The sequence below is a fragment of the Acartia tonsa genome, chromosome 1 (assembly GCF_053477335.1).
Source record: "Acartia tonsa isolate MP-2025a chromosome 1, ASM5347733v1, whole genome shotgun sequence".
NCBI classification, from domain to species: Eukaryota; Metazoa; Arthropoda; class Copepoda; order Calanoida; family Acartiidae; genus Acartia; species Acartia tonsa.
In genome coordinates, this window is record NC_137260.1 from 28727571 (window position 1) to 28750734 (window position 23164).

Below are 23164 nucleotides of genomic sequence, written 5' to 3' on the forward strand. Positions count from 1 at the left end.
TTCATTAAGTTTGCATACCTGGCTGGTGAGAGATATCTGTCTATAATTGCCTGGCTTCCCTCGTGATCCTTTTTTAAATACAGCAGCTACTTTTGCATCTTTCCATTGTTGTGGAACTTTGCCTGTACTTATTGAAGCCTGAAAAAGTTTTTGCAATGGTCGGGCGATATGATTCTTAGTTTTCTTTAAGAATTCTGCAGATATCTTGTCAGGACCTGGGGCCTTGCCAGTTTTAAGTTCGTCAATTTTTGATATAACATCTTGTAATCTAACATTTATATGAGATAATTCACTATTCATGTTTCGTTTTGGTATGTTTGGTCCATTGTCATTGTCATCATTAAAGGAACTACAAAAATGATCATTTAATGTTTGGGCCATTTCAGCATTATCTGTGATAATCTTATTATCTTGGACAAGAGGGCCAACACTTGGTTTACAGGACATTTTATTTTTCACATAACTATTGAATTTTCTTTGACCACTGTTTCCACTACTTTTTGATATTTTTACTTCAAGCTTTTTTTAGCACTTTTAATCTTTTTTTTACATTCTTTGGAAAGTTGGGTTAAGCGTTCTTTGTCACTAGGATTTTTGGTTCTTTTCCATTTCTTGTAGAAAACGTATGAAATATTGTCATTCAACTAAATATATACACTTATATTAACATAATGTGACAAATTTCAGATATTTAAGGTATTCATTTTAAATAACCCTTCCCTTCCCTCCCAATTTGGAAATAGTCTCTGGACTATTTATGAAATATGGGAGGGAAGGGAAGGGTTATTTGCAGTAATTCTCATAAATAAATAAAATAGTGTAAAATACTCAACTTAAATTAATTACATTAACAGTTAAACAGACAGACAAATTAAGTTAAATGTTGAGTAGATAATTGGAAGTCAAAATATGAATATTACCCTTTATTATTTAGAAAGAAAAATAGGCAACTTTCATTAATGCAGAGAAGAAAATTAAGATTTTTATCTTGCAAATAAAGTGAATCTATTTCTTACTGTTAATTTTGGCATTAAAATGGAAAGGCTACCCAATCCTTCAACTATTTATTGATTTTGTATTTATGATCTAGATTGAGGGAGTGTTGAATGGTATTGTGAGTATGATCCCCGGCCTCGCCGATACAGACAAAGAAGAGCTTGTCCTCTCTTTCTGTGAGAAGTTGAGCAAGGCTTCTGGTCAGCAGCACGGCATGGTTGCACTTAAGGTATTATATTTAGATATTGCGGAGTTAATTTTGGAATAGGAATATATTTTTTTAGGTTATTTAAATGATAGTTATTTATTTGTGTGTTTCAATGGATATCAGATACGTTGATATTATGACAGGGGAAATTTGTCGTCAGTTTAGGTTGCTACAAGGGCATTAACTATTGGTCAGTTCCTCCAGCGGGAGGGGAGGGGATAGGTTAAAGGAGGTGGATAGGGGGTATCATTATATTAGATAGCTAGAATAAACATAACATTTCATCAATGTATACAAGAATCTCTATATTCATTGTGTTTATAAAAAATGCAACTTCTACTAATACACATTACACATACACCTCTGGTAAAATGTTAATCTTTAATGTTTCTAGGTGTTATGGTCTCTGTTTATGTGTCTGGACGATGATTCCAAAATGAAGTTTCATGTTTACTATTTCCTTGTGAAAGTTGCTGGTGAGACACATGAGCTTTCCACCGTTTACAAGGTAATATCTCACAAGTTGAGAAGTTCGTATGCTATTATATAATGTAGTGTAGTTGAGTTCTCCATTTACGAGAAGCTTCTCATAGGTCTTGGGATGGTTTTATACTATAATTCTGCAATTTACAACCCTTCCATAAAAAGTCCATAGATGCTAACAGCGGTAATGCTATTTTTTTTATGTTGATTTATACAAACATACATAAAATACATATATAATTCCTAATACCTATCTTATAGTTGTATCACTTTCCTATACAAGTCCACACAAAAAAAGAATATTTTATTTCAGGACATGGCAACTGTGAAGCAAATGTTCCAGAAGTGTCCTCCCACTGACGAACAGATGCAAAAATTGTACAGACTTCTCCACGAGGTTAAACTTCTTTTTACTTGAACTAATTTGGAATGATTCATTAGATTTTATTGATAGGTCTGGTCCATCCATTCCAAAAGTTTTGTCCGTCATTTAATCAAAAAAATATGAATGTAATAGCTGTATTTTTAACTGATATGCAGAAATAAGCTTGCTGTATAGTGTATACCTATAAAATCTAATACCTATTGTTTACTATTTTTTCAACGATTCCTTAATTAGATGCTGTTGTTGAATGGACGTTCTGACGACGCTGCACGTGTTATGATTGAGTTGTTGGGTACCTACACAACTGAGAATGCTAGCCAGGTATAGTAGAATACGAATCATAAAGACGTCGTAGTATGGTGTCTGTTATTTAGGAAATAAGAATGGAACATCCATAAAAGCTTTAAATAGGACAGGCAGTTTATTACTTAACATCTTTTAATCCGATCTCGCGGTCAAATAACGTGATTGACAATGTGTAGGAACAAACCGCATTATTTTTTAGAAAGTTATCATTCTTGGTTCGAAACTGCAGTATTTTGATTTCTTTTTTGTTTTGTTCAACTAAGGTATTGTTTATATGGACTTTGCATACAAAGATTTGATTTTATGATATATTTTAGGCTAAGGAAGATGCGCAGAGATGTATTGTTGCATCCCTGGCTGATCCTAACACCTTCCTGATGGACCATTTGTTGATCCTCAAGCCTGTCAAGGCTTTGGAGGGTCAACCTATCCATCAACTTTTAAAGTAAGTTCACAATTTCATTTTTGACGCTCACACAGAATGAAGGAAAACTAAAATGATTTTAAAATTCTAATCGCTTCATGGTTGATTTAGGTATTTGTCTAAAACCTCCCTAAATCTACAACATGAAAATGCAACTGATGTATATTATCCAAATTAAAAGAAAGCAAGTCAATAATTCTAGATAATCTATTTTAATATGAAAGACAAAATATGCATATTTTGAACGTTTCGTACATTTATCGTACATTTGATGTAAATTTTGTACACTAAATCAATAGTTCTCATTGTCTGTCTCTATTTAAACTTAACATATAAATATTTAGGATATTTGTTAGTGAGCAGCTTGAATCTTATGTCAAGTTCTACGAGAAGAACCAAGCCTTTGTTGACGGACTTGGGCTTAAGCACCAGGATAGCCTCAGAAAGATGAGACTTCTAAGCTTCATGCAGGTATTAATGTCATTCGATTTCATTTTATGATTAGGTGTGTAATAGTATGTAGCACTGATTCTTTGTAATTATATTATATAATACCTATTTTATTAACTCTGCATGATATAATACATTATCTGAATTTCTATATCAGTATGCTACGTTTAACAGTACATCAAGCGCTGCACTTTAATATTTATTTTTAGATTGCTGAGAACAGAAGTGAGATTCCCTTGGCCGAGCTTGGCCAAACGTTGGATATTGGGGACAACGAGATTGAAGAATTCTTGATCGATGTTATCAAGACTCGTCTTGTTAGGGCTAAGATTTCACAGGTACGAAGATTATTTTAGTAGAAGTTCATTTTATTTGTAGCAAAAGCTACTTTATTTTCCTTCTGTGTAGTGTGTTCATTAATTGGAAATATTTTTAAACCCTAGTTTAAAAGAAACTTTAAATATAAACCATTTAACATACGAAAGAAATAAAATATATTTCATGGATTTCGCGGATTTTGGGTTTTAGAGATACAGAGTAATGAATGTATGATAAATTCATTGAGTGAAAAAGTCTCTGATACTTCTTTTTTCCTTTTTACTCATGTAAATCTAACCATAGGTTCTCATCGTATATTTATAATTGTTATTTTAGGGAGATGGAGTTGTGTATGTATCTTCAACCATGCACAGGACATTTAGCCCCTCCGACTGGAATCATCTTTATAACTTGCTTCAAGGTACAATTAGTATTAGTCGCGCAGTAGTATGTCTGTACGTGTGAATCATCCTTTATTCGGACGTTACTTCCAAGTGCTATAGGACAGTGTAATGAGAGATTCTTAGAAGAAAAATATACTTTTGAGCAAGTAGATGGGCAGGGGGGGGGGGTGTTGTTCCGTTGTTGCGGGAATTCTGTTTACAAGTGGACTGACAAAATCCCACCCATGTAGCTGCCTTCCTCTCATCCAAGTTTCACCAGCCTTCCTCCCCTCCAACGCCCCCCACCATAACCCTTCCCCCTCATCCTACTGATGACAACCCGGACCGGAAACGGACTACGAGCAGCCAACACAACAACAAGTGGACTGACATAGATTTAAAGATATATCTCTGTGAATAAGTTTAAATTATCCCTGATAACATTGACATGTTATCTTCACCCATAGATAAAAAACAAACGGCGGACACAAAATAAATGATTTCAAGCTTTAACAACCGTTCGTATGAATCAAAATCTTTCGTTGCATTGTTGTTACCTAATATCCTAAAAAGTAAAAAATTCAGAACGGGAGTGATTAAAGTTTTGAATAGTCTGCAATATTTAATTTTTATCAGGATGGAAAACAAACTTGAACACTGTGAAGGATCATCTGTCTACCATTGCCGCCACTCAGGTAACTCATTTTTTTTGTCTACTACATCAATTTAATGAAGGCAGTCTTAATATTTTTATTTCAAATTTTTGCTTTTTAATGCTAAAAAAAGGGGGGGGGGGTTAATGCAACCATCTCGTAATCAGTGAACAAATGGCACTTAGAATTCGAATTTCGATCTGAACTTTTGCATGAGTAATCCTTGGTAGGTCTATTTTCCCTAAATCGCACAAAAAGTTGGAAAAGTAACGGCTGGCGGCTTAGCCGGTTTTTTTGCCTATTTTCAGGGTAAATCCATCATCAATTACGTAAGAATAAACTTTTAAAACATATTTTTAGTTTAATTCATGTTAAATGATAGCAATAACCATTTTCAAAACTTTTAGTACCAACAGCTACCGTCTAGAACCGTTTGATAGCGTTTTGGAATGGAAAAGAGTATTATGTGGAGATAGGTTACGTGACTAATTTGCAATATAGATATCCGAAAAATGGCCGTTAGCCGTTACTTTTCCAATTTTTTGTTCGATTTAGGGAAAATAGACCTACCAAGAATTACTCATGCAAAATTTCAGATGGAAATTTGAAAATTCTAAGTGCCATTTGCTCACTGATTACGAGATGGTTGCATTACCCCCCCCCCCCCCCCCCCTACTTAAGCTTATCAAATACTTTGAATATGATCACAGATGAAATACAAGCCTTATATTTCGAATATTACTTTGTAGATATTGTTTACCTATTCTTTTGAATATATAGGAAAGGTTCCTTGATACATAGGAACTCGTACTTAAATGCAGTGTGGCCACAACCAAAAAAATACTGATACTGAAGAAAAAAAAGGAAATACTGAAAATACTGAATCCTAAAATAAGAAAAAATACTGAAATACTGAACAAAAAAATACAAATACTGAATAAGTATTTTTTTTATATGATTCCTCATTTCAAAATTTCATATCATCATAGCTTTGTTATTAGTGGGATATTTTAAAGATCTTTTAATTTTGCCTCTTAGATTTTCTTGCACCAATTAAGCAGAAAATGACTGATAAATATTTTAAATGATTACAAAACTTAAATACTTCTTAGTTGAGTTAAGAGCATAGACGTCCAACCTTTTTTTTTTTGGGGGGGGGGGATTTTTTTAAGGGGGGGATAATTCGCTTTTGGAGGGGGTAAAATGGCGCGCGAAGTAAAATGGGGTAAATTATGAATGGGGGGGGGGGGTAAAATGAAAAAAATTTTTATTTACTGAAAATACTGAAGCCCCAATTTCCAAATACTGAAGAATACTGAAGATTTTCAGTATACTGAAGAATATGGCCACGCTGTAAATGGAATTAAATTGATATATTAAGATTCTTAACCGCCCGAATCTACTCTAAAATACCTAACAAAGTGATTTTTTCTAGAACTCAATGTTTCTTACCTAGGTTGAGTTAATGCACGAGAGAAGTTAAACTACATTAGTTAAAACCGTTTTTTCTTCACAAAATTCAAGACAACAACAACACAGTTGATCATAACAATCCCAATCAGCTGATTGATTGTCTGATCAGCTGATTAGCTCATGATGACCTCCACCCTGCCTTACATCTTGTCAAAATCTCAACATCATGACGCGCTATTCTGGAAACGTAGGTGTGCGCGTCAAATTGCGTTAATATTTGTGTCATTTGTACTTTGTAGCAAGCCCTTTTTTTATTTTTCTAACAACCGTGGATTTTTATAATGTTTTGATATTATTAAATGTCATGTATTGGAAAATTTTATGAGGTTTATTCCTGTAGTTGTAGAATATATTTGTATAACAATTCAACTGTTAGCTGGTTTGGCTTCTGTTTTGGAGTGATTTTTAGAAGTTTTTAAATGCGCTAAGTTAAAGGACATGCAATTTAAAAACTTCGCAATTTGACGCGCACACATTTACTTATAATAATAATTTGATCATGGTGGACATTTATTCTTCTTTTCAGAAATTTAACAACAAAATGAAGTGAAAATTGCAATATTACATTTTGCTGGTCGTTAAAGACTTGAAACCAAATAGTATTCATATCATAAGTGCCAATAGTTTAAAGAACTTAACAATGACTGTTACTTACGAAAACTCTGATGTTAGCGAGTCAACTGATTCTCCCGACAATGCAAGTATTAACAATGATCTCAATGTTGACAAAATTTCTTCTGATGAGAAAAAAGAGGTTACTGAAGATAAATCAAAATTTAAGAAATTTACTGATTTGTTCAATGTATTTTCATGGAAGGTAAGTATTTTTTTTATTTTATTAAAAATTCAATATTGGTAATTTCATCTCTTTTGTACTAAAGAAATATTATGTAGTTCCCTAACCTTTTGTCAGTCAAAATAATCGCTATTTGTATAAAATGTGTTTTGTCTGCTTGTCAGAAAAGTACCTATAGCAAAAAATTCAGGTATTTCCTAAAATAGACCAATAAAATAAACTAATCTTTCTCATTTTAAAAGTATGCAATTTTTCTTTTTAATCTTGGTTTTAACTTGTTCCAGAAACTGTTGTAAAATATATCTCATTTTCAGGATATTAAATGAATTTTAAATATTTTTAGTATCATGATCTGGAATCCCTGACAAGTCCGCTGGACAAGCTTAAGTACCTGTTTCTATGCCCGCCACACGGCTACCTGGCTAGCATTATTACCTGGAGCCTGGTTGTGGTTACCATCTGGGCGGCTTCTTATGTCATTCTAGGACAGGTATAAATTAAGTTTATTTTTCAATCCAAGTTTTTGAAGTTGTAAGCTCGAGTCATGCTCATTTCATGCTTTTACTTATGACGTAAAATAGTCTCTTAATAATCCAAAGAGAATGGTTACTCTGATAGTTTCTATGATATCAATAAACCTAGGCATTTTGAATCAAACTATTAAGAGTCAGGGGGGGAGGAGACATTGGGCTGTTTTTACAAAAGTCCCCAAAGTTTTATAGTTATGCTTTCTTATTCGTTGGTGTAACAACTCTAGGGACTTTTTACGAATTTTAATTTGTTTATTAGTTGAGTGTACAATCACATCCAATCGTTTAAACCACTTTTTGTAATCTACAGAAGGGGTAATTTTGTGTATTATCATTGGGTATGTAAATCAATTTATCGGTCATTGTCTTATTCCTTTGGATCCCTGATTAAAGGTATTCCTATTATATAACTATTATTTTAAGATTGCACTACCAGGACGAGAACATCTTGACATTGGTATAGAAGGAGGAACAATATTTTCTCTTATCATGCTTCTAGTTCTTGCACATTTAGGTAAACTCAATTATTCAGCAACTCATTAGCAGGGCATGTTCGTATGTCACTACATAATGATATATACTCGACTGTCCCTTAATGCCAATGTTTCTCCAAGGATTTATAGTTTATAACTGCATTTCATATTGCTGCTGTCCACACAGTTATATATTTTTAAGAAAAATGGGTTATGTATGTATCTTCCTAAAATGATTCCTTAAATAACCTTAAAATCCATTTTGTAATACACTAGCCCATAGAGTCTCTATGGGAGGGTTTAATTATTTGAAAGCCCAACTCCACCTAGGGACATTAATGAAGCTTTCCTGAAAAGTGCAAATGATTTAGACTATGATTTTTTTATATCTTTTAGCTTCAGGCATAAAAAATCTTTGTACTTTATAGGTATTTAAAGGATAATCAATATTATCATCCTTGCTTGATTTTAATTTTCTTCTTAGGTGGTATGTTAGTGGCTCTGGTGAAACTTCCTCCATTATTAGGAATGTTGATAGTAGGTAAGCACTATATATTAACTCCAATGTCAATTTAATCCTGATGTAAAAGTAACAGTTTTTATGCGTACCTATTCATTTAACGAACTACTTCTCAGTCAATAACGATATTGATGTTATTTAGGAATTCTGGTGAATTTTATACCACGGGTGAATGTGATTGGGGATGGTTTGGATCCTAAATGGTCTTCAGCACTCAGATCTACGGCTCTCACTGTTATTCTTTTAAGAGCAGGTTGGTTTAGTGTTTACTCACATGGTTATTTTTTCATACAAATTTTAGCGAATGATGCTTTCTTGAGACAATTATATTTATATCAAAACATCTAAGGTTTTCTTAGGCATACATTATTCACTTCAATCCAAACACCGAGTAAAATTGGTAAATTAATATACGAGTAATACCTTTACATTACTTTAAACGACTTTTGTCTGAACGACCAAGCTGTACATACATTTAAATTAGTTGTACCTGCGTTCTATGAATTTATTTTTTATGCTAGGAGTAGGTTGGTTTTTAGTATCTCAAGTTTGAAATTTTGTTGTTAAAACTCTAACTCAACATTATCCAATTTATCAAGCAGTTCTAATATATTAAGTCCTCATCTTAATTCCTTATTTTAGGACTTGGCTTGGACCCAATAGCGCTACGAAAACTCTCTGCAATGGTATTTCGTCTGGCATTTTCTCCTTGCCTTGCTGAAACAGTTATCGTTGCCGTTGCAAGTCACCTGTTGCTCGGGTTTCCCTGGCAATGGGGGTTTATGCTGGGATTTATTCTGGCGGCTGTCTCCCCCGCGGTTGTGGTGCCTTGTCTTCTTTCATTACAGGTTAAACATTTTATTAGGATTTGGTTGTACTTATTTTTGTTAAGAGATGTATACATATGTAAAATGATACTATCCTACCTTCGAGACTCTAAGAGCTGTATTCTATGTGTAATAAAGTATATCCTAAAGAACTTTAATTGGTGGAAAAGTTAAAGGCAATTTGTTTACTTATTCTTTGAACAATCTGCGATTTTAAAAATCGGTTGGACAATTCCGACATGTCCGAACTCCGAACCGACGCTAAATGTATAAAAGCTTTACTTCGATTGTATAAAATTTTTGCTTTTAATAGGAACAAGGATATGGAGTAGCTAAAGGTATCCCAACTCTTGTAATAGCTGCAGCTAGTATGGACGATGTTCTTGCTATTTCTGCCTTTACAATTCTATTGGGGATCACTTTTACAACTGAAGATTCTAGTAATGTTGTCAGTCTTGTTTTCAAGGTAAGTGTTGGGAAGTGTTGGGAATAACACTGGGTAGGGTCTAAGAACAGTTTAATTGAAAATGAGTTTGACAAAAACATGTTAGTAAATCTATTGAAAGGTTGTTTGATTGTTATCAGCTAGATTCATATAGAAAATATTATGCCTACCTAACACCTATTGTCATGTTTTCTCATTTTTATATTATAACAATCACATGCAGTTATTTGCAGGGGTATATATTCTGCACAAGATTAATTTTTTCCCCTGCTGCAAAATTTTTTATTTTTTCCCCTCCTAGCTTTTTCCATCAAGGAAGGGGATAAAATGGAAAAATATTTTCTAAACTCTTTATTTTATTCATATTATCCCCCCTCCCACATATTCTTTTAGTTTTTTTTCACCAAAGAGGGGAGAAAAGAGGAAAAATGCTTTCAGTTCTCTTAATTTTTACATTTTTTTTCCCCCCAACCACATATTTATTATTTTTTTTACCCCCTTACTCAGCAGGGTCAAATTTGTAGAATATACACCCCTGGTTATTTGTACCTAAAATATTGTTACCTTATTAAGGACGCAACTGTTGTAGTTTGTAAACATAAAGACCTTTTTATTCTTTGTCTTATGTTATGGACCAATGGTAGCATTGAATATAAAAAATACCATTTTAGGGCCCGAAAGAAGCAGTGATCGGTATCCTATGGGGCATAGGTTGGGGTTTACTTCTCATTTTCTTTCCTCCAGCAGTGCCTAACCCAGCGGAGTCCAAACGGCCAACCCCATCAGCCGGCCTGCGAACATTATTAATAGTTGGCGGTGGTCTACTAGCAGTATTCGGCAGCAACAAGGCAGATGTGCCGGGGGCTGGAGCCTTGGCAGTGCTAACCATGGGTTTCGTGGCAGGATTGGGCTGGCGTGGCCAGGGATACAAGGATGATAACCCGGTGTGCAAGAATCTGGCGAATTTATGGGTCGTGTTTCAGCCACTCCTATTTGGTCTTATTGGCACAGAAATCAAGGTAGGTAATAGAAATTAAAAAAAGATATATTTCAAAATCTTTACCTTCTTGAATCAGACTCGATCTTTATGACTTTAATAATTTCATCTAATTATCACTTAAATTTATAATTTTATTTAATAAAAGATATTCCTAGGTTAGTGAGCTAGATGGAAATACAGTTGGTTACGGAATTGGTGTTCTAATTTGTGGTCTGTCTGTCAGGGTTGTTGTGTCGTACCTGGCTGTTCTTGGCGGTAATCTAACACACAGGTAGTGAAGAATGAAGATTGTATAAAAATAGCATTACCGAAAAAAAGTCATAATATTATTCAATCTAATAACAATTAAGATTTTTTTATGCATTAAGAGTGAGGGGGGAGGGGGATTTATGTAAGATCACGTAATCTGGTATTTTATTTCAACACTCAATTTCGGCTTTTGTTCCTTCTCCAAATCTTATAAAAAGTCTTATACCTTATTTTTTTTCTATTTTAGAGAACGTTTGTTTATCTCCATGGCGTGGTTACCCAAAGCAACAGTGCAAGCAGCCGTCGGTCCTCTAGCTTTGGATTTAGCTAACCATGCTCTTAGGTAGGTTTTTCTTTCATTTTTTAGAGAAAGATGTTTCTTCTTAGGATTATTATACATAAAAACAAATCATTTAAAACTTTCTTTATCCTGTTTTTCTATTTTTGTATAAATCCAAACTAAAAGTTAGTATTGTTAATATTATCAGGGAAGCCACTGATGCCGGAGCCGAAGAGTCAGAAATGGAATTATTACGCGAGCAACAGATTTTGGGTAAACAAGTTCTTGCTATAGCGGTCTTGGTTATTCTTATTACTGCTCCTATTGGCGCTATTGCTGTTATGACTGCAGGTACACAATATATATTAATCATATCGTACTATTAATTGTCTTCTGCGGATTGTAATATGAACCATTATATGATTAATTCGAGCTTTGTTTATGCCGACAATCTTAATATGTTTTTCGTGAAAATTTGTCTGATACGGTACGATATATAATTTTTTCCCAATAAAACTTGTAATAGGAGCCCTATAATAATTAAAAATAATTTCATCTTGAAATTTAGAGCTTACATGATATTGTAACCAAATTACTATAAAAAGAATAGAATAGAAATAAATGTATTTGACAATACTAACGGCTAGTAGCTCTATAGGCTACTAGGGGCACTTTTGGGTTTTTTAAAATTTTGGGGGACGAAAAGGGTATTTTTTCCTTGGGTGGGTTGTGGTACCCTACCCCAAAATAGTTATAAACCTTCGCTGGAACTATGAGAAGCTATCCTGTATCGGCTAAGCGGTTAGCAAGATCCTGCGGTACACACAGATAGACAGAAATCCTGTTACTTTTATATTCGGAGATATTTCTTTTAGGGCCTAAACTACTCGAGAAGCTTGAACCTGATAATGAAAAATCTGACGATATTAAGCTAAAAGAAAAACACTTGGAAGAAGGATTTACAGATCTAGATAAAGAAAAATAGATTCTCATAAGGAAGATGGATTCTAAAAATTAAATAATAAATAGTTCAATTATTTTTTTGCTTAACAATGTAAGGCAAATTAATATTTTATTAAAAATCAGATTTCTATTAATGCTGAACTCTCAAGGAGAAGATAGTTTTTTTTTCTGAAGTGTAATATTTAACTCTCCATTTTTCATGTAAATAGATCTAGATCCTTTCCCACCTCCCCTTCGCCTTACTTATAACATATGTACTTAAATTATTTGGTTGAAAGAAAATCTATTTTGGTAATCAACTTTTTCATTAGACAAAAGTTAACCTATAGTATAACAAGTAGGTAGTGTATCCTAGAAAAAAAACATGCCATTTTTTATTGATTGAAAAGTTGAGGTAAAATGATTTTAAATGTACCTGAACTTTTATCAGTAAATTGAAATATTTTTTGGAAACCAGAATTTTTAAATAGTATTCTTGTATTGTTAATTAGAATCAAAAAGATATGTGCCATATGATAAAAAAAAATTGCTTGGATTTCTTCATAATTGAAGTAGAGCTTGAATTTTGAACTTATTTTACAAATTGATTATTACATTTAGTCAGAAAGAATATATTCTTATAGATATCTATCACATGTTCTCTAAATTTTTGTTTACTATATTATTGTTTATTTGTTAAGTATTTATGAACCTATACAACAAAATTTGTGAATTTTTACTCCAATTTTAGTCATTTTGTGCTCAAATGATTTTCAATGCTCATCTCATAAGTATTTTTATTTTTTGGTTCACAAATTTTTCAGTTAAAATATGTATTAAATTTATTAGTGTCATTTACAGGAAAAGGGATTGTGCATCTGAATGAATGTCGATAGTATTAGTCATGCTCTTTTTTTGTGAAGAAAAAAAATTGGGTAATATTTATTCCTTGATGATGGTAGCTAAAATGTACCTTGTGATAAAAATGATAATAGAATTTTTTTAAGACAACCATTTTGTATTAACAAGTATTAGACGAAATCTCTCATATTAAGAGATTTTAAAAGTTAAGAAGAAAGGCAATATGCGTTATTCCAAGCAAAATTTTATTAGTGATTATATTTTTAGTATGATTGCTTTGCAAATTTTGTTTTGTGTAACATTTGGCGACCTGATTCTAATTTAACTGATAATACTTTTAGAACTCAAATAAATTAATATATCTTTATATATATTGATATCTTTATGCAATATTAAAAACTATACATTCCAATTGTAAATCAAATAGAATAACCGTGTGCAATTTAAAATTTAGTAATATGTATAAATTGATATTATTCCTATATTTGGATAGGACAAATAATTTTAATAAAATTGTTGAAATATAAAATTTATCTCTAAAAATTGTTTATCTTTGTGTCATATGGATCTAATCATTTGCATTTTACTTAATTTTATGATGTTTATCATCTCTTTAAGTATCAACTGCGACTAGGTGAACTATAGAGTAACTAGCGACTATACCCCTAAGAGAACTGTGGTTGGGGATGTAATCTATTCAATATAAAACTTTAAAAAGTAAAGAAAATATTACGTGGGTAATTTTTCTTAAGGGTGATTTTCTAAGGAGGTAGAGTTACCATTCTCCAAAATAGTTATAAACGTTCCCTGGAACTGAAAGAAGCTTGGCTGTTAAGGATAACTGTATAGGTAATAGGCTATAGTAAACAGACGGTTAGAATCATAAAGTAGCCCGCTGCTAAAACTAAAATATTATATTAAATAATAAAAAGAGTTTATTTTAAAATATATTATCATATTCATTATAAATGCCAAAAAAAACATTAATACTACATACCTATTACAGCTAGTATAAAATATTATAAAAAATACATCAAACATTAAATATGAAGGCATAATTGATAGTAGGTAAACAAAAGCTAAAATAAAACTATATTAGTAAACTTAGACGAAAACTAATCAATACAAATAAAATATTATCTATTAAAATTTGGATAACAAATAGGTAAAGATATTTTTTTGTAACAAACTATAATTAAATCACAAACCAGATTTTTTTATCACATAAATTGTAGAAGTGTTTAGGTATATATAAGGCGTTTTCAAATTATTGCTATAAAATAATATCAAAAAATTTAATACAAAGCTATAGAGGTACATTTTATGTCTTATTATTGTAAAAGTGATGGAAATTATGATATTTATTGTCAGTTTTTGAGCCGTTTTGTTAGTTACGGTTTTCCTTGCCATAGTGCAAACAGAGTCAAATGTGATAAAAAAAAAAAATTTAAGAACCATCCTTAGATCTAATGCTAGAACGTAATCTCTTATTGGACACTGAGTTTAAGCCTGCAGTAGGCATTACTGAGAACCCCACGTAAATTCCAAATATTGGAGAAGGACTCTGGCTGTACGTTGTAGCTGCTGTCTACAGCTTTGCTCCACACCTCGGCTGTCTCCACTCCCTCTGGTACCTGCACCTTACCCTTCCAGATTGTCCAGCCCCAGTGGCGGGGATGTCGGGCGTTGTCCTGTTCTAAACTCTCCGCCTGGGTCCAAGTCTTGCCGCCGTCGGCTGTTAAATCGACACGCACAATGCTACGTCCGCCGCCGGACCAAGCGTATCCGGAGACTACCAATTCCTGGCCACCAGTAACTTTTGTACCTAGAAAAAAAACATTAATTAAGAAATATCTGACTTTTTAAAAATATATCAGAAATTCTAACCCATACCTAAACATTAAATATCCTCCAATTTTAGGGTAAAACATAAAACAAAGATGTAGGTGAGGCAATTGGTTCGAATCTTGGCCCTTAGCCGCGTCAAATCTAGACATTTCAATTGGTTCCTATTGCTAATCAGTATCATAGTTTAAAGAGTTTGCCTACCTGGAGCGGGCGAGCAGATACTACTGGTGACAGGCATGTCCTGGATGGCCGGGGACTTGGTAAAGTCAACAGTGTCCCAGTCTGTTGAAGGATTGAATCCCTTATGCGCAACGACGTAGTAGCAGTTATTGAGTAGATAATTTATGAATAGTAGTATTTAGATTTTGTATGGATTTTTAAAACATGTGCATCAAGTACATATATGTATGTTTGTTAATATTGGCGGACTTACTAATCTAAGCTTAGTTACTTATAAGGTGGGTGGGGTGTGTGGTCAGCAGCTGCTACTACATGCTTGCCTTGTAATCATTCTGCTGCCAATGGCTGTCAGACTCTACATCACTTACAATAATTCTACCCAACCATTTGACATTCCTGGCCCCAGCAACTCCTGTCAAATTAGGCTTTTTCTAGCACAACATAAATTTACACTATGACAAAGGTGAAACTCGTCAACTAGGTATAGAGGGAGACAATGGTCGGGTCGAAGATAAAAAAAAGTAAATTGAAGTCCTACAGAATGCCTGAGCTGAGCAGATACTCAAGTAACATATTAGTATATGCAAAAGAACGGTATCTAAATATTAATTCAAAGAATTCCTAATAAATCAGTACATCCTTCTCTTAATTTACTATTATGCGGTACGGAATAGGAAAGATTCGAACCAGACAAAAAAATTATCGTATTCTGGCGAACATCAATTTAGTTTTTGATTATATATTCATAATTTGAAAAGGCGCACTAGTAACATTTGAGTAAAATAATATTATAAATATTTTTATGGCAAGAAACCTGCCATTCCTGGTACAATAACCCTTACAGGGAAGCCATGATCACGATTTAGGGGTTCCCCGTTCATCTCATACGCCAACAGAACATCGCCTCTTGGGTCTGTGGCCTATACATTTAGAGAATAATAAGTAATAGTAAATGGCCGAATTTGCTGCAGCAGCAAGACGCGGATAAGTAATAATAATATATGCAAAGATATTTTTCAATAAGAATTGCAATTTTTAAAAATGATATTGAAGTAAAGATAATCTATAAGTCACTGATTTCGTAGGTGTGTCTGTATATAACATTCATAAATAAACACCCATTATGCTTATATATTTTATAGTAAAACAACGTTTTTTACTTCAATTTTATTTATCTTTAACTTAAAGTTTCATGCTTTCGCAATCTTCAGAAAGATACTTCAGAAATTATGCTTATATAGATACTTTCAAGCTTCACTACTATTTGACATCATCGGACATGTAAAAAACAAGAAAAATATTTTTCTTGATGGCAAATCGGATTTTCCTCTAGTGCCATATCCGTTTGCCTAATTTGTAAAAATCAAATGATCTATTTTTTTTATTCCTTGCCTTTTCTATAGGAATGCTAGCCCCGTAGGGAGAATTAGCTGGGTCAGTATCAAGTCCCTCAAAATGGATGTGGCGGATTTTTTCGTCGTTCTCATCTAATCCGGCAGCCTAAATAATGGAATTTTGAATTATTTCATATCACAACTTTACAGAGATTTTTTAAAGATCGTAATTTATATGAGCGTCATAGGATGTCTGTGTGTAATTAATGCCTCTTGGGGCGTAGCAGCTAAAATAGAAAAATACCTAGAATCCATTAATTTTACCTTTAAAACATCACAGAGCTTTGCTCCAGCCCACTCTGCATTTCCAATAGCTCCTCCCCTCCATTCCAAACCCTTCAAGGATAAACGGTCAAGTAAATAGTAATTTTAGAGAAATTCATTGAAAAATGTATAGGGTGAGGCGGGGCTAAACCGGTAATTTTTTCGGTTTTTAAAAAAAAATGGGGTAAATATTACCTAATATTTTTTCAAATGAAACCAAGACCATTAGAAAGTCTACGGAAAAGACTATTAGGTCCTAAAAGGACGTTATCCTAGGACTTTTAGAAGTTTGTCATAATTGGACTCAAAGAAATTACCGACCTTTACCCCACGGTGGGGCTAATCCGGTAACGTCTTTTCAATCTAAAAAAATCAATAAAAACGGCCCCGCTTCACCCTATCTTTATTAAGTCTTGTTAAAGAAGTTGATTTTGTATAGGTACACAAACCCGTGAAAAATCTAAACACTGCTTAGTGCTAAACTGACCTAACTGTACACTGGCCCAATTTACCTACTATCTAATAATGACTGTTTAAAAAATGAGTGCAATCCTGTTTAAGGTAATTTTTGGTACCAAAATATATGACAATGCTGTTACAATATTTATGTTAGAAAAAACCTGCAATTCAATCTAATTTGCTTGACCGTACCTTAAGATTTTTAGTTGCCCTCATTTCTGCCCTTCTGTTGCCAGCACACTGCACTGTTGCAACTATCTTGTGCTTTGGAAACTTCTTTAGCTCGTCAATGCTCAGGTTTAGTTCCTGAAAATTTTACTATCTAGAAAATATTTAAAAGTTTTAGCGCTATTCTAATAAGGAGGGCCGTTGCAGTGCACCCGTCCGCCTGACCGTATATTATCACACGCAAGCACAATGACTTTATTATCTACTGCCTTTAATTACAAGGAATTGTCCACACATGTACACAGACAGGAACACAGAGCCATGAGCTTGGCACAGCCTTAATTTATTCACATCCTTCAAACTAACTTTCTTTATATGTTCCTATATATTTTTGGAATTGTATTCAGTTCATAGTTTGACTCACTTTATCCTCTGGAATCTTGTTGCTACATCAGTAAATCAATCAATAATCTCCTAGATGCTTTTTAGCACTTGTTATTTGAATCATAATGTAATATCTACTACAAACTAAAATGAAAATTACCTTAACTCCCAAACCAGAAACTTCTAATTCATAATTCTTTACATCAACATCGGGAACGGGTAAATGATTTCTGACATAGAATAAATCTAAACAAGTCATTCAAGAATTTCTTTACTAAATGTATCTCATGGAAAAAAAATAATTTGTGAACAAATATTAAACCTTATTTAGGTAATGAAAATTTTACATTAGATTTAAGTAAGGAGAGAAAAACGATCTTTCCTAAAATTTTGAAAGCTTCAGAAGAATATTTTTTTAAAAATTTTAACTAGGTATTTTTTGTAGAAAAATTCATAATTTTTCTACCAAATTTTTCTACCATTTTATCAAAATTTAGTAGAATTAATTAAATAATCAGAACCCCCATTTTTCTTTAACTCAATTTTTTAGTTTTATTTTAACACTAAATTCAAACTTTAAGAATGTAATCATGTTGTGTTAACTGTAAAAATCTCCGCCAAAACTAGGAGATAAACGAATCTAAGAATGAGTTTCCTGTAGGAGTGATGAAACTATCTGTCAGAATTCCAAGTGGGGTTTCTCCATTGAACGGTTTCTTGCCTGGTATACACAATATGTTTCATTAGTGGGATATTTAAAAACAAAATATTTGAATAAAAAATAATGATCATGATTTTTCTACTGATCAATGATAACAGTAATTTGTTATCGCATAATGAAGGAGACTAGCACCAAAATCGAAGAATGAAGAAAGCTAGCACCTAATGTCTTAAAGTAAAGAAAGGTAGCACCCAAAATCTAATATTAATAAATAAAATAATCCTTATACTAAAGTAACAGGATGTCTGTGTGTTTGTGTGTCTGTACCGAAGGATCTCGCTAACCGCTGAACCGATCGGGTTCCCCTTAACAGGGTAGCTTCTCATAGGTCCCGGGAAGGTTTATAACTATTTTCTTGGGGGGTGGGACACCCCAAACCCCCCCAAAAAATGAAAAATCCCCCCCCAAATTTTTTTTTTAAATTTTTTCTTTTAAACTCTAGAATAAGAGATTGGGTTATTAAATTCGACTGTCTTCTCCACAAGTGCCCCTGGAGGCCTCTAGGGGCGTAGCCGCTAGTAATACATAAATTGCTCCTCCCTCTTTCTCACACAAAATATGTCCCGGCCCTTTTACACCTAAAATCTCTCCCACTATTAGAAATCTTGTAAATCTTAAGGATGAAGAATCCTAGCACCAAATGGTGTAGAATGAAGGAAACTAGCACCGGTGCTAGTCTCCTTCATGTGAGCCGGAAACTTAATAGATTCAAAATATTAAGAATTAAAAGAAACAACATTCTTGTCGTACTTTCACTTTTTAGTAAGTCTCGCCCTAGTTAGAGAGCAGAAATATTTCTTAACAACTCAAGACTAGAATTAATGAAGGAAAGTTTATATAGATGATACTTTTCAAGTCATCCTTGTAAAAATGTAAAAATTCAAGCTTACTGTTAATGATGATAGCTTTATGTCTAGCAGGATCAGTGCTGTAAGGATCACTTGAATCACTGGCCATCTGCTCTGCCTGGCTAGCCACGTCCGCCATATCCAGGTTTCCAATTCTTAACAATTTTAACTAATTAAACTCTTTTTCAGATAATTTACAGGGTGATTTAGAATAAACTGCGATTTCCGATTTTCTGACACAATCAGAAGGAATTATATTATTAAATAATTATAGAGCCGTGTGCTCTTTAAAAAGATACATTAAAGTTAGAAAAGGTGTTTTGTAATATCTCTTATAATAATAACTGACGGAAGATTGGGTAGTAAATTAGCTTTTTATCTTGCCTTATTCTCTTTTGTTTTTAAAATTTCTCTGAATAAACAATTTTTACTTCTTTTTCCTTTCCAAGTGCATGTACCTGTATTTTTCCAGCATACTGTAGATGACAGGATTATTTAGATGAACAGCATACATGGCCCAGAAAGGTTCTACGCTGCTGCCAGCTGCCATCAGCAGCTTGTCAGCTCCTAAATATAATAAATTGGATAACATGGTTTGAGAAAGTATTTAGCTATGTCTGCCAATAGTACATTCTAAGCGACTAAGAGAGGTAGGTAGAAAGTTAGTTTTAGATAATTCAACATATTATTTATCTTATAACTATTAGGCTTACATCTATGGAATTTTTCTCCTTGTCCCTTTATAACTTTGAAGTTAAAGAGGAGCTCGTCCTTCACTAGTGAATTACCTGGATGTAACGGGATGAAGTCTGTAATATCATAGACCCCATTCTTGTAAGTTACCCAGACTCTATTCTCTGGAGAGTCGTGTTTGTTCACCTCTGCTATAGAATATTCCTACACAATACACATTCACATTTTTATTTCATTTCATAGGTGCAAACAAGTGCAATTAAGTTCATAATGAGCGCAGAAACTTAACATCGAAATTTGATTTTCGTCTGGCATTAAACCTCCCCCTGGTCCTTAGTCTACGTACAAGCCCTTTTTAGAACAACCCATTAGGCTAAATGAGTGGCTGCTAGCGAGTTAGAAAATCATACTGCCTGGTGCCATCTATAATCTTATAATATAATCTGAAATGTATCTGTTCCTTGAGGCCTTCAATTCTAGCTCCTGTAGTTTCAATAATTTTATCCACATCAACATTTGTATTAGCTTCAGCTAACAGCTCTCTTCTGTTGCTGTCGGCGGCAAAGGCAGCAAATCCTGCAGCTAAAGCGGAACCAAAAACTGCACCTCTAACCTGAAAAAAAGATGATTAAAATGAAGTGGCATGTCATTTCAAGAATCAGGTTAACAATACAAACTGCCGGGATATTTTTCCAACCAATAAAGATTCTTAAAACTTAATTTTTGGCTCTTCAGATTTTTAAATAAAATGTATACCTAACGAAATATCTTAATGAAAATTTACTTAAGTTTACCTACATGTTTATAAGAAATTGAATGGAAGCATAAATCACAAATATACCATTTTATATAAGTATCGCATATGGAAGTAAATAATAAACAATAAGACACCACTGAAAGTTTTACAATGATGTCTTGATAAAAAATATTACATCTTTAAGAAAATATCACTAATGGTATTTTTAAGTCGAATATTTTGAAAACCACATGGTAAAAAAATAAAATTCTTTCATTTAGGTAGGTGTATGTAAGCTTAAATGGATAAAAATCGTGGAATAGGAAAAAATCTGTATTTACTCATAGAAGTTCAAATGCATTGGATGTAAACTTACCTTCCATTCACCGTTATCCTCTCCTCCATTGTAATGGCCCTCATTTCCAGAAAACTTGGAAAATGCGGCAGATCCTTAGAAGCAAGATAAAATTATGAAAAACTGTCTAGTTGCTGGAAGTTGAAGGAAGAAGCAAGTATATTTACTCAAACTATAGGTTGTGCCCTCAGTGAATTGTAATTTTATATTAAAATGTGGATTGAGAAAATGGCATGAAACCACCCAAAGATCTCACAATAATATTACCTTAAACAATCGCGAGAAATATGAAGCTTCCTAAATGGAGTCAGAATTTTTGAACGCCCCCCCCCCCCCCCCCTCGACCGTTTAAGGTGCGGCAAGGGGCCCGACTGTTAAGGGTTAATTTTTTTTTCATTATAAACCCACCTACTTTAGATAATACCTAATTTATATAATAACGCATCTTAAACTAACCTTTATTCATATAATTGTAACAATGAGACATGCAAAAGAAATTAATAAAAGAACCTTTAAAAAGCGAGAAAATGCATTTTCTGATCAAGAGGACGAATGACACCAAAAGAAGGCATATAAACATAATAGGCAATGAATACCTACACAATTATTTAATGAATTTACCTTGTAATCCAGTTACTCTAGTTTTTAAATTCTTAACAGATCTCAGGACAATTGAATGAGACCTCATCTTTTTATTTTAACTTCCTATCAAATTCAAATACTGAAACAGAAAAATATGACTTGAAAGAGACGCGCTTAGCTTAGTACGTAAAATAAGCGTCAAGGCCTGTTAAATTGTATGCATTAGCGAACGCGTACTTTTTAACCCACTTTGGATCGTATTATTCGTGTGAAAAATAACTGGAAAAAAACTGTTTTACTATTTTGTTTTGATCACGCAACTTTTGGAAATAGCAACAAGTTTTTTGTTTGTTATTGATGGATTGTGTTTTTCTGATAAGTAAAGCACTTTTTGAACGATTTTTTGCAATTATTTATAAAAGTATTAATTCGGAATTTTTAAAGTTAGATACAGGTGTTTTTGTAATTTAACGTTTATTTGTTTCCTTGTCTAAAAAATAATGATATTACATTAATATTTCCAATTAAGACCGCCAAACCTTATATTACAAACATTTTTACAAAATGGTTTTAAGTCTTTAGAAAGTTCGTATGTAATTACTAAATGATTTAGTTTTTTCATGTTCGACAAGATTTTCACATATATATTTTTCATATATTTTCACATGACCTTATTTGATAAAATATCTATTAGGACAAGACCTAATATGACAAAAGATCTAAAAGACTAACAATTGGCAAAAGACATAATGGGACGAATGACTACGTATCTGCTCCATCTCTCCAACTTTAAAAGTCCCTATATGAAAGGGCGAAGCCAATGAAATTATGCTACAGCTACCATAAAAAATATCTTTTCTTCCCTATTGGGTTAAATACTTATATGAGCTTCGTAAGAGAACGCGGTATGCGTGCTCAATGGATTATAAAAGCGTTTTTTATCATTTCTTGGGAACATTTTTTGATTATTTGTACTTAAACGTCAGTTTTTATCCTAATTATATAAATTTTATATTTAAGAATGTAAAATGACAGATAATCAGTTAAATAAAAGAGAAAAAAATAATTTATTTGGACAAAAATCTTTATTTTTCTTGGGCTTTAACAGATAACAAAGAAAAAGAGAAATGGGGAGTCTTACTGCTTCCCTACCTAATTCCCACAGGTACTTTATGAACTTACTTTTTATGCCTGCATTTATAGTTTGTAAAAGCTTGGTGAGTCCGCCCTCTGCAATTAAAGTACTTGATCATATCCTTTTTTTACTTCAAGATCAATTTTGAATTTGAAAGTACATATTTTTATAAATAGATAAAAGAGGAAAGATAAAATTCTTTCCTCAAATCATTTAATCCGAAAATTATTATACTAGGTATAATTCTTTTTAGATGATATTTACAGACATTGATGAGAGAATATTTTATTGTCCCATAACTAATTTGTATCTATGGTTTTAATGCTATTTATTTGTGTAATTGCCTTAAGAGCACCTTTAAAAGCACGGGTCAGATAAGGATAGACTTCTCGATT

General features: G+C 32.9%; 3 protein-coding genes across 8 annotated transcripts in view; 2 read left to right on the top strand and 1 right to left on the bottom strand.

Moving 5' to 3' along the window:
- LOC145317019 (eukaryotic translation initiation factor 3 subunit M-like) overlaps nucleotides 1-23164 on the top strand; it is a 91791-nt gene that overhangs the window by 56393 nt on the left and 12234 nt on the right. For 5 of the 6 annotated variants that reach the window (XR_013878845.1, XR_013878849.1, XR_013878848.1 and 2 more), the window contains exon 2: nucleotides 22653-22799. Coding sequence is in view for 2 of the 6 variants with exons in the window: in XM_080157888.1 (XP_080014014.1) it covers nucleotides 22762-22799 (38 nt within the window). In the remaining 4 variants the exon portion in view is untranslated. Of the gene's footprint in view, nucleotides 1-1090; nucleotides 1226-1598; nucleotides 1713-2000; nucleotides 2085-2306; nucleotides 2394-2695; nucleotides 2824-3146; nucleotides 3274-3461; nucleotides 3591-3906; nucleotides 3992-4589; nucleotides 4649-6062; nucleotides 6609-22652; nucleotides 22800-23164 lie in introns of those variants that run through there. The other variant, XM_080157879.1, reaches the window with a different exon arrangement.
- LOC145316999 (sodium/hydrogen exchanger 9B2-like) lies at nucleotides 6713-13545 on the top strand. Its single transcript, XM_080157857.1, has 12 exons — nucleotides 6713-6896; nucleotides 7219-7365; nucleotides 7829-7919; nucleotides 8363-8419; nucleotides 8541-8651; nucleotides 9041-9246; nucleotides 9539-9691; nucleotides 10342-10689; nucleotides 10826-10941; nucleotides 11167-11262; nucleotides 11408-11550; nucleotides 12075-13545. The coding sequence occupies exons 1-12, from the start codon at nucleotides 6720-6722 to the stop codon at nucleotides 12182-12184; spliced, it is 1755 nt and encodes a 584-aa protein (XP_080013983.1). The 5' UTR covers nucleotides 6713-6719; the 3' UTR covers nucleotides 12185-13545.
- The window catches only part of shop (sulfite oxidase), a 102112-nt gene continuing 92884 nt past the window's right edge, over nucleotides 13937-23164 (bottom strand). Inside the window, exons 2-16 of the mRNA XM_080157866.1 lie at nucleotides 21674-21773; nucleotides 21074-21147; nucleotides 20419-20574; nucleotides 20057-20162; nucleotides 19727-19835; nucleotides 19311-19423; nucleotides 18355-18420; nucleotides 17860-17945; nucleotides 17340-17453; nucleotides 16689-16760; nucleotides 16423-16530; nucleotides 15852-15950; nucleotides 15351-15440; nucleotides 15052-15151; nucleotides 13937-14827 (exon numbers count right to left, since the gene is read on the bottom strand). Coding sequence (XP_080013992.1) covers nucleotides 14490-14827; nucleotides 15052-15151; nucleotides 15351-15440; nucleotides 15852-15950; nucleotides 16423-16530; nucleotides 16689-16760; nucleotides 17340-17453; nucleotides 17860-17945; nucleotides 18355-18420; nucleotides 19311-19423; nucleotides 19727-19835; nucleotides 20057-20162; nucleotides 20419-20574; nucleotides 21074-21147; nucleotides 21674-21740 — 1698 coding nt within the window. The 5' untranslated portion in view covers nucleotides 21741-21773 and the 3' untranslated portion in view covers nucleotides 13937-14489. The remainder of the gene's footprint in view (nucleotides 14828-15051; nucleotides 15152-15350; nucleotides 15441-15851; nucleotides 15951-16422; nucleotides 16531-16688; nucleotides 16761-17339; nucleotides 17454-17859; nucleotides 17946-18354; nucleotides 18421-19310; nucleotides 19424-19726; nucleotides 19836-20056; nucleotides 20163-20418; nucleotides 20575-21073; nucleotides 21148-21673; nucleotides 21774-23164) is intronic.

What these genes read in the sequence shown, in the direction of transcription:
- LOC145316999 (XM_080157857.1), top strand. Translation starts at nt 6,720, where the DNA reads ATGACTGTTACTTACGAAAACTCTGATGTTAGCGAGTCAACTGATTCT. An exon ending in TTATTGGCACAGAAATCAAG is followed by an intron (nt 10,690 to 10,825) that starts GTAGGTAATAGA and finishes AGATATTCCTAG; the next exon opens with GTTAGTGAGCTAGATGGAAA. An exon ending in TTAGCTAACCATGCTCTTAG is followed by an intron (nt 11,263 to 11,407) that starts GTAGGTTTTTCT and finishes TAATATTATCAG; the next exon opens with GGAAGCCACTGATGCCGGAG.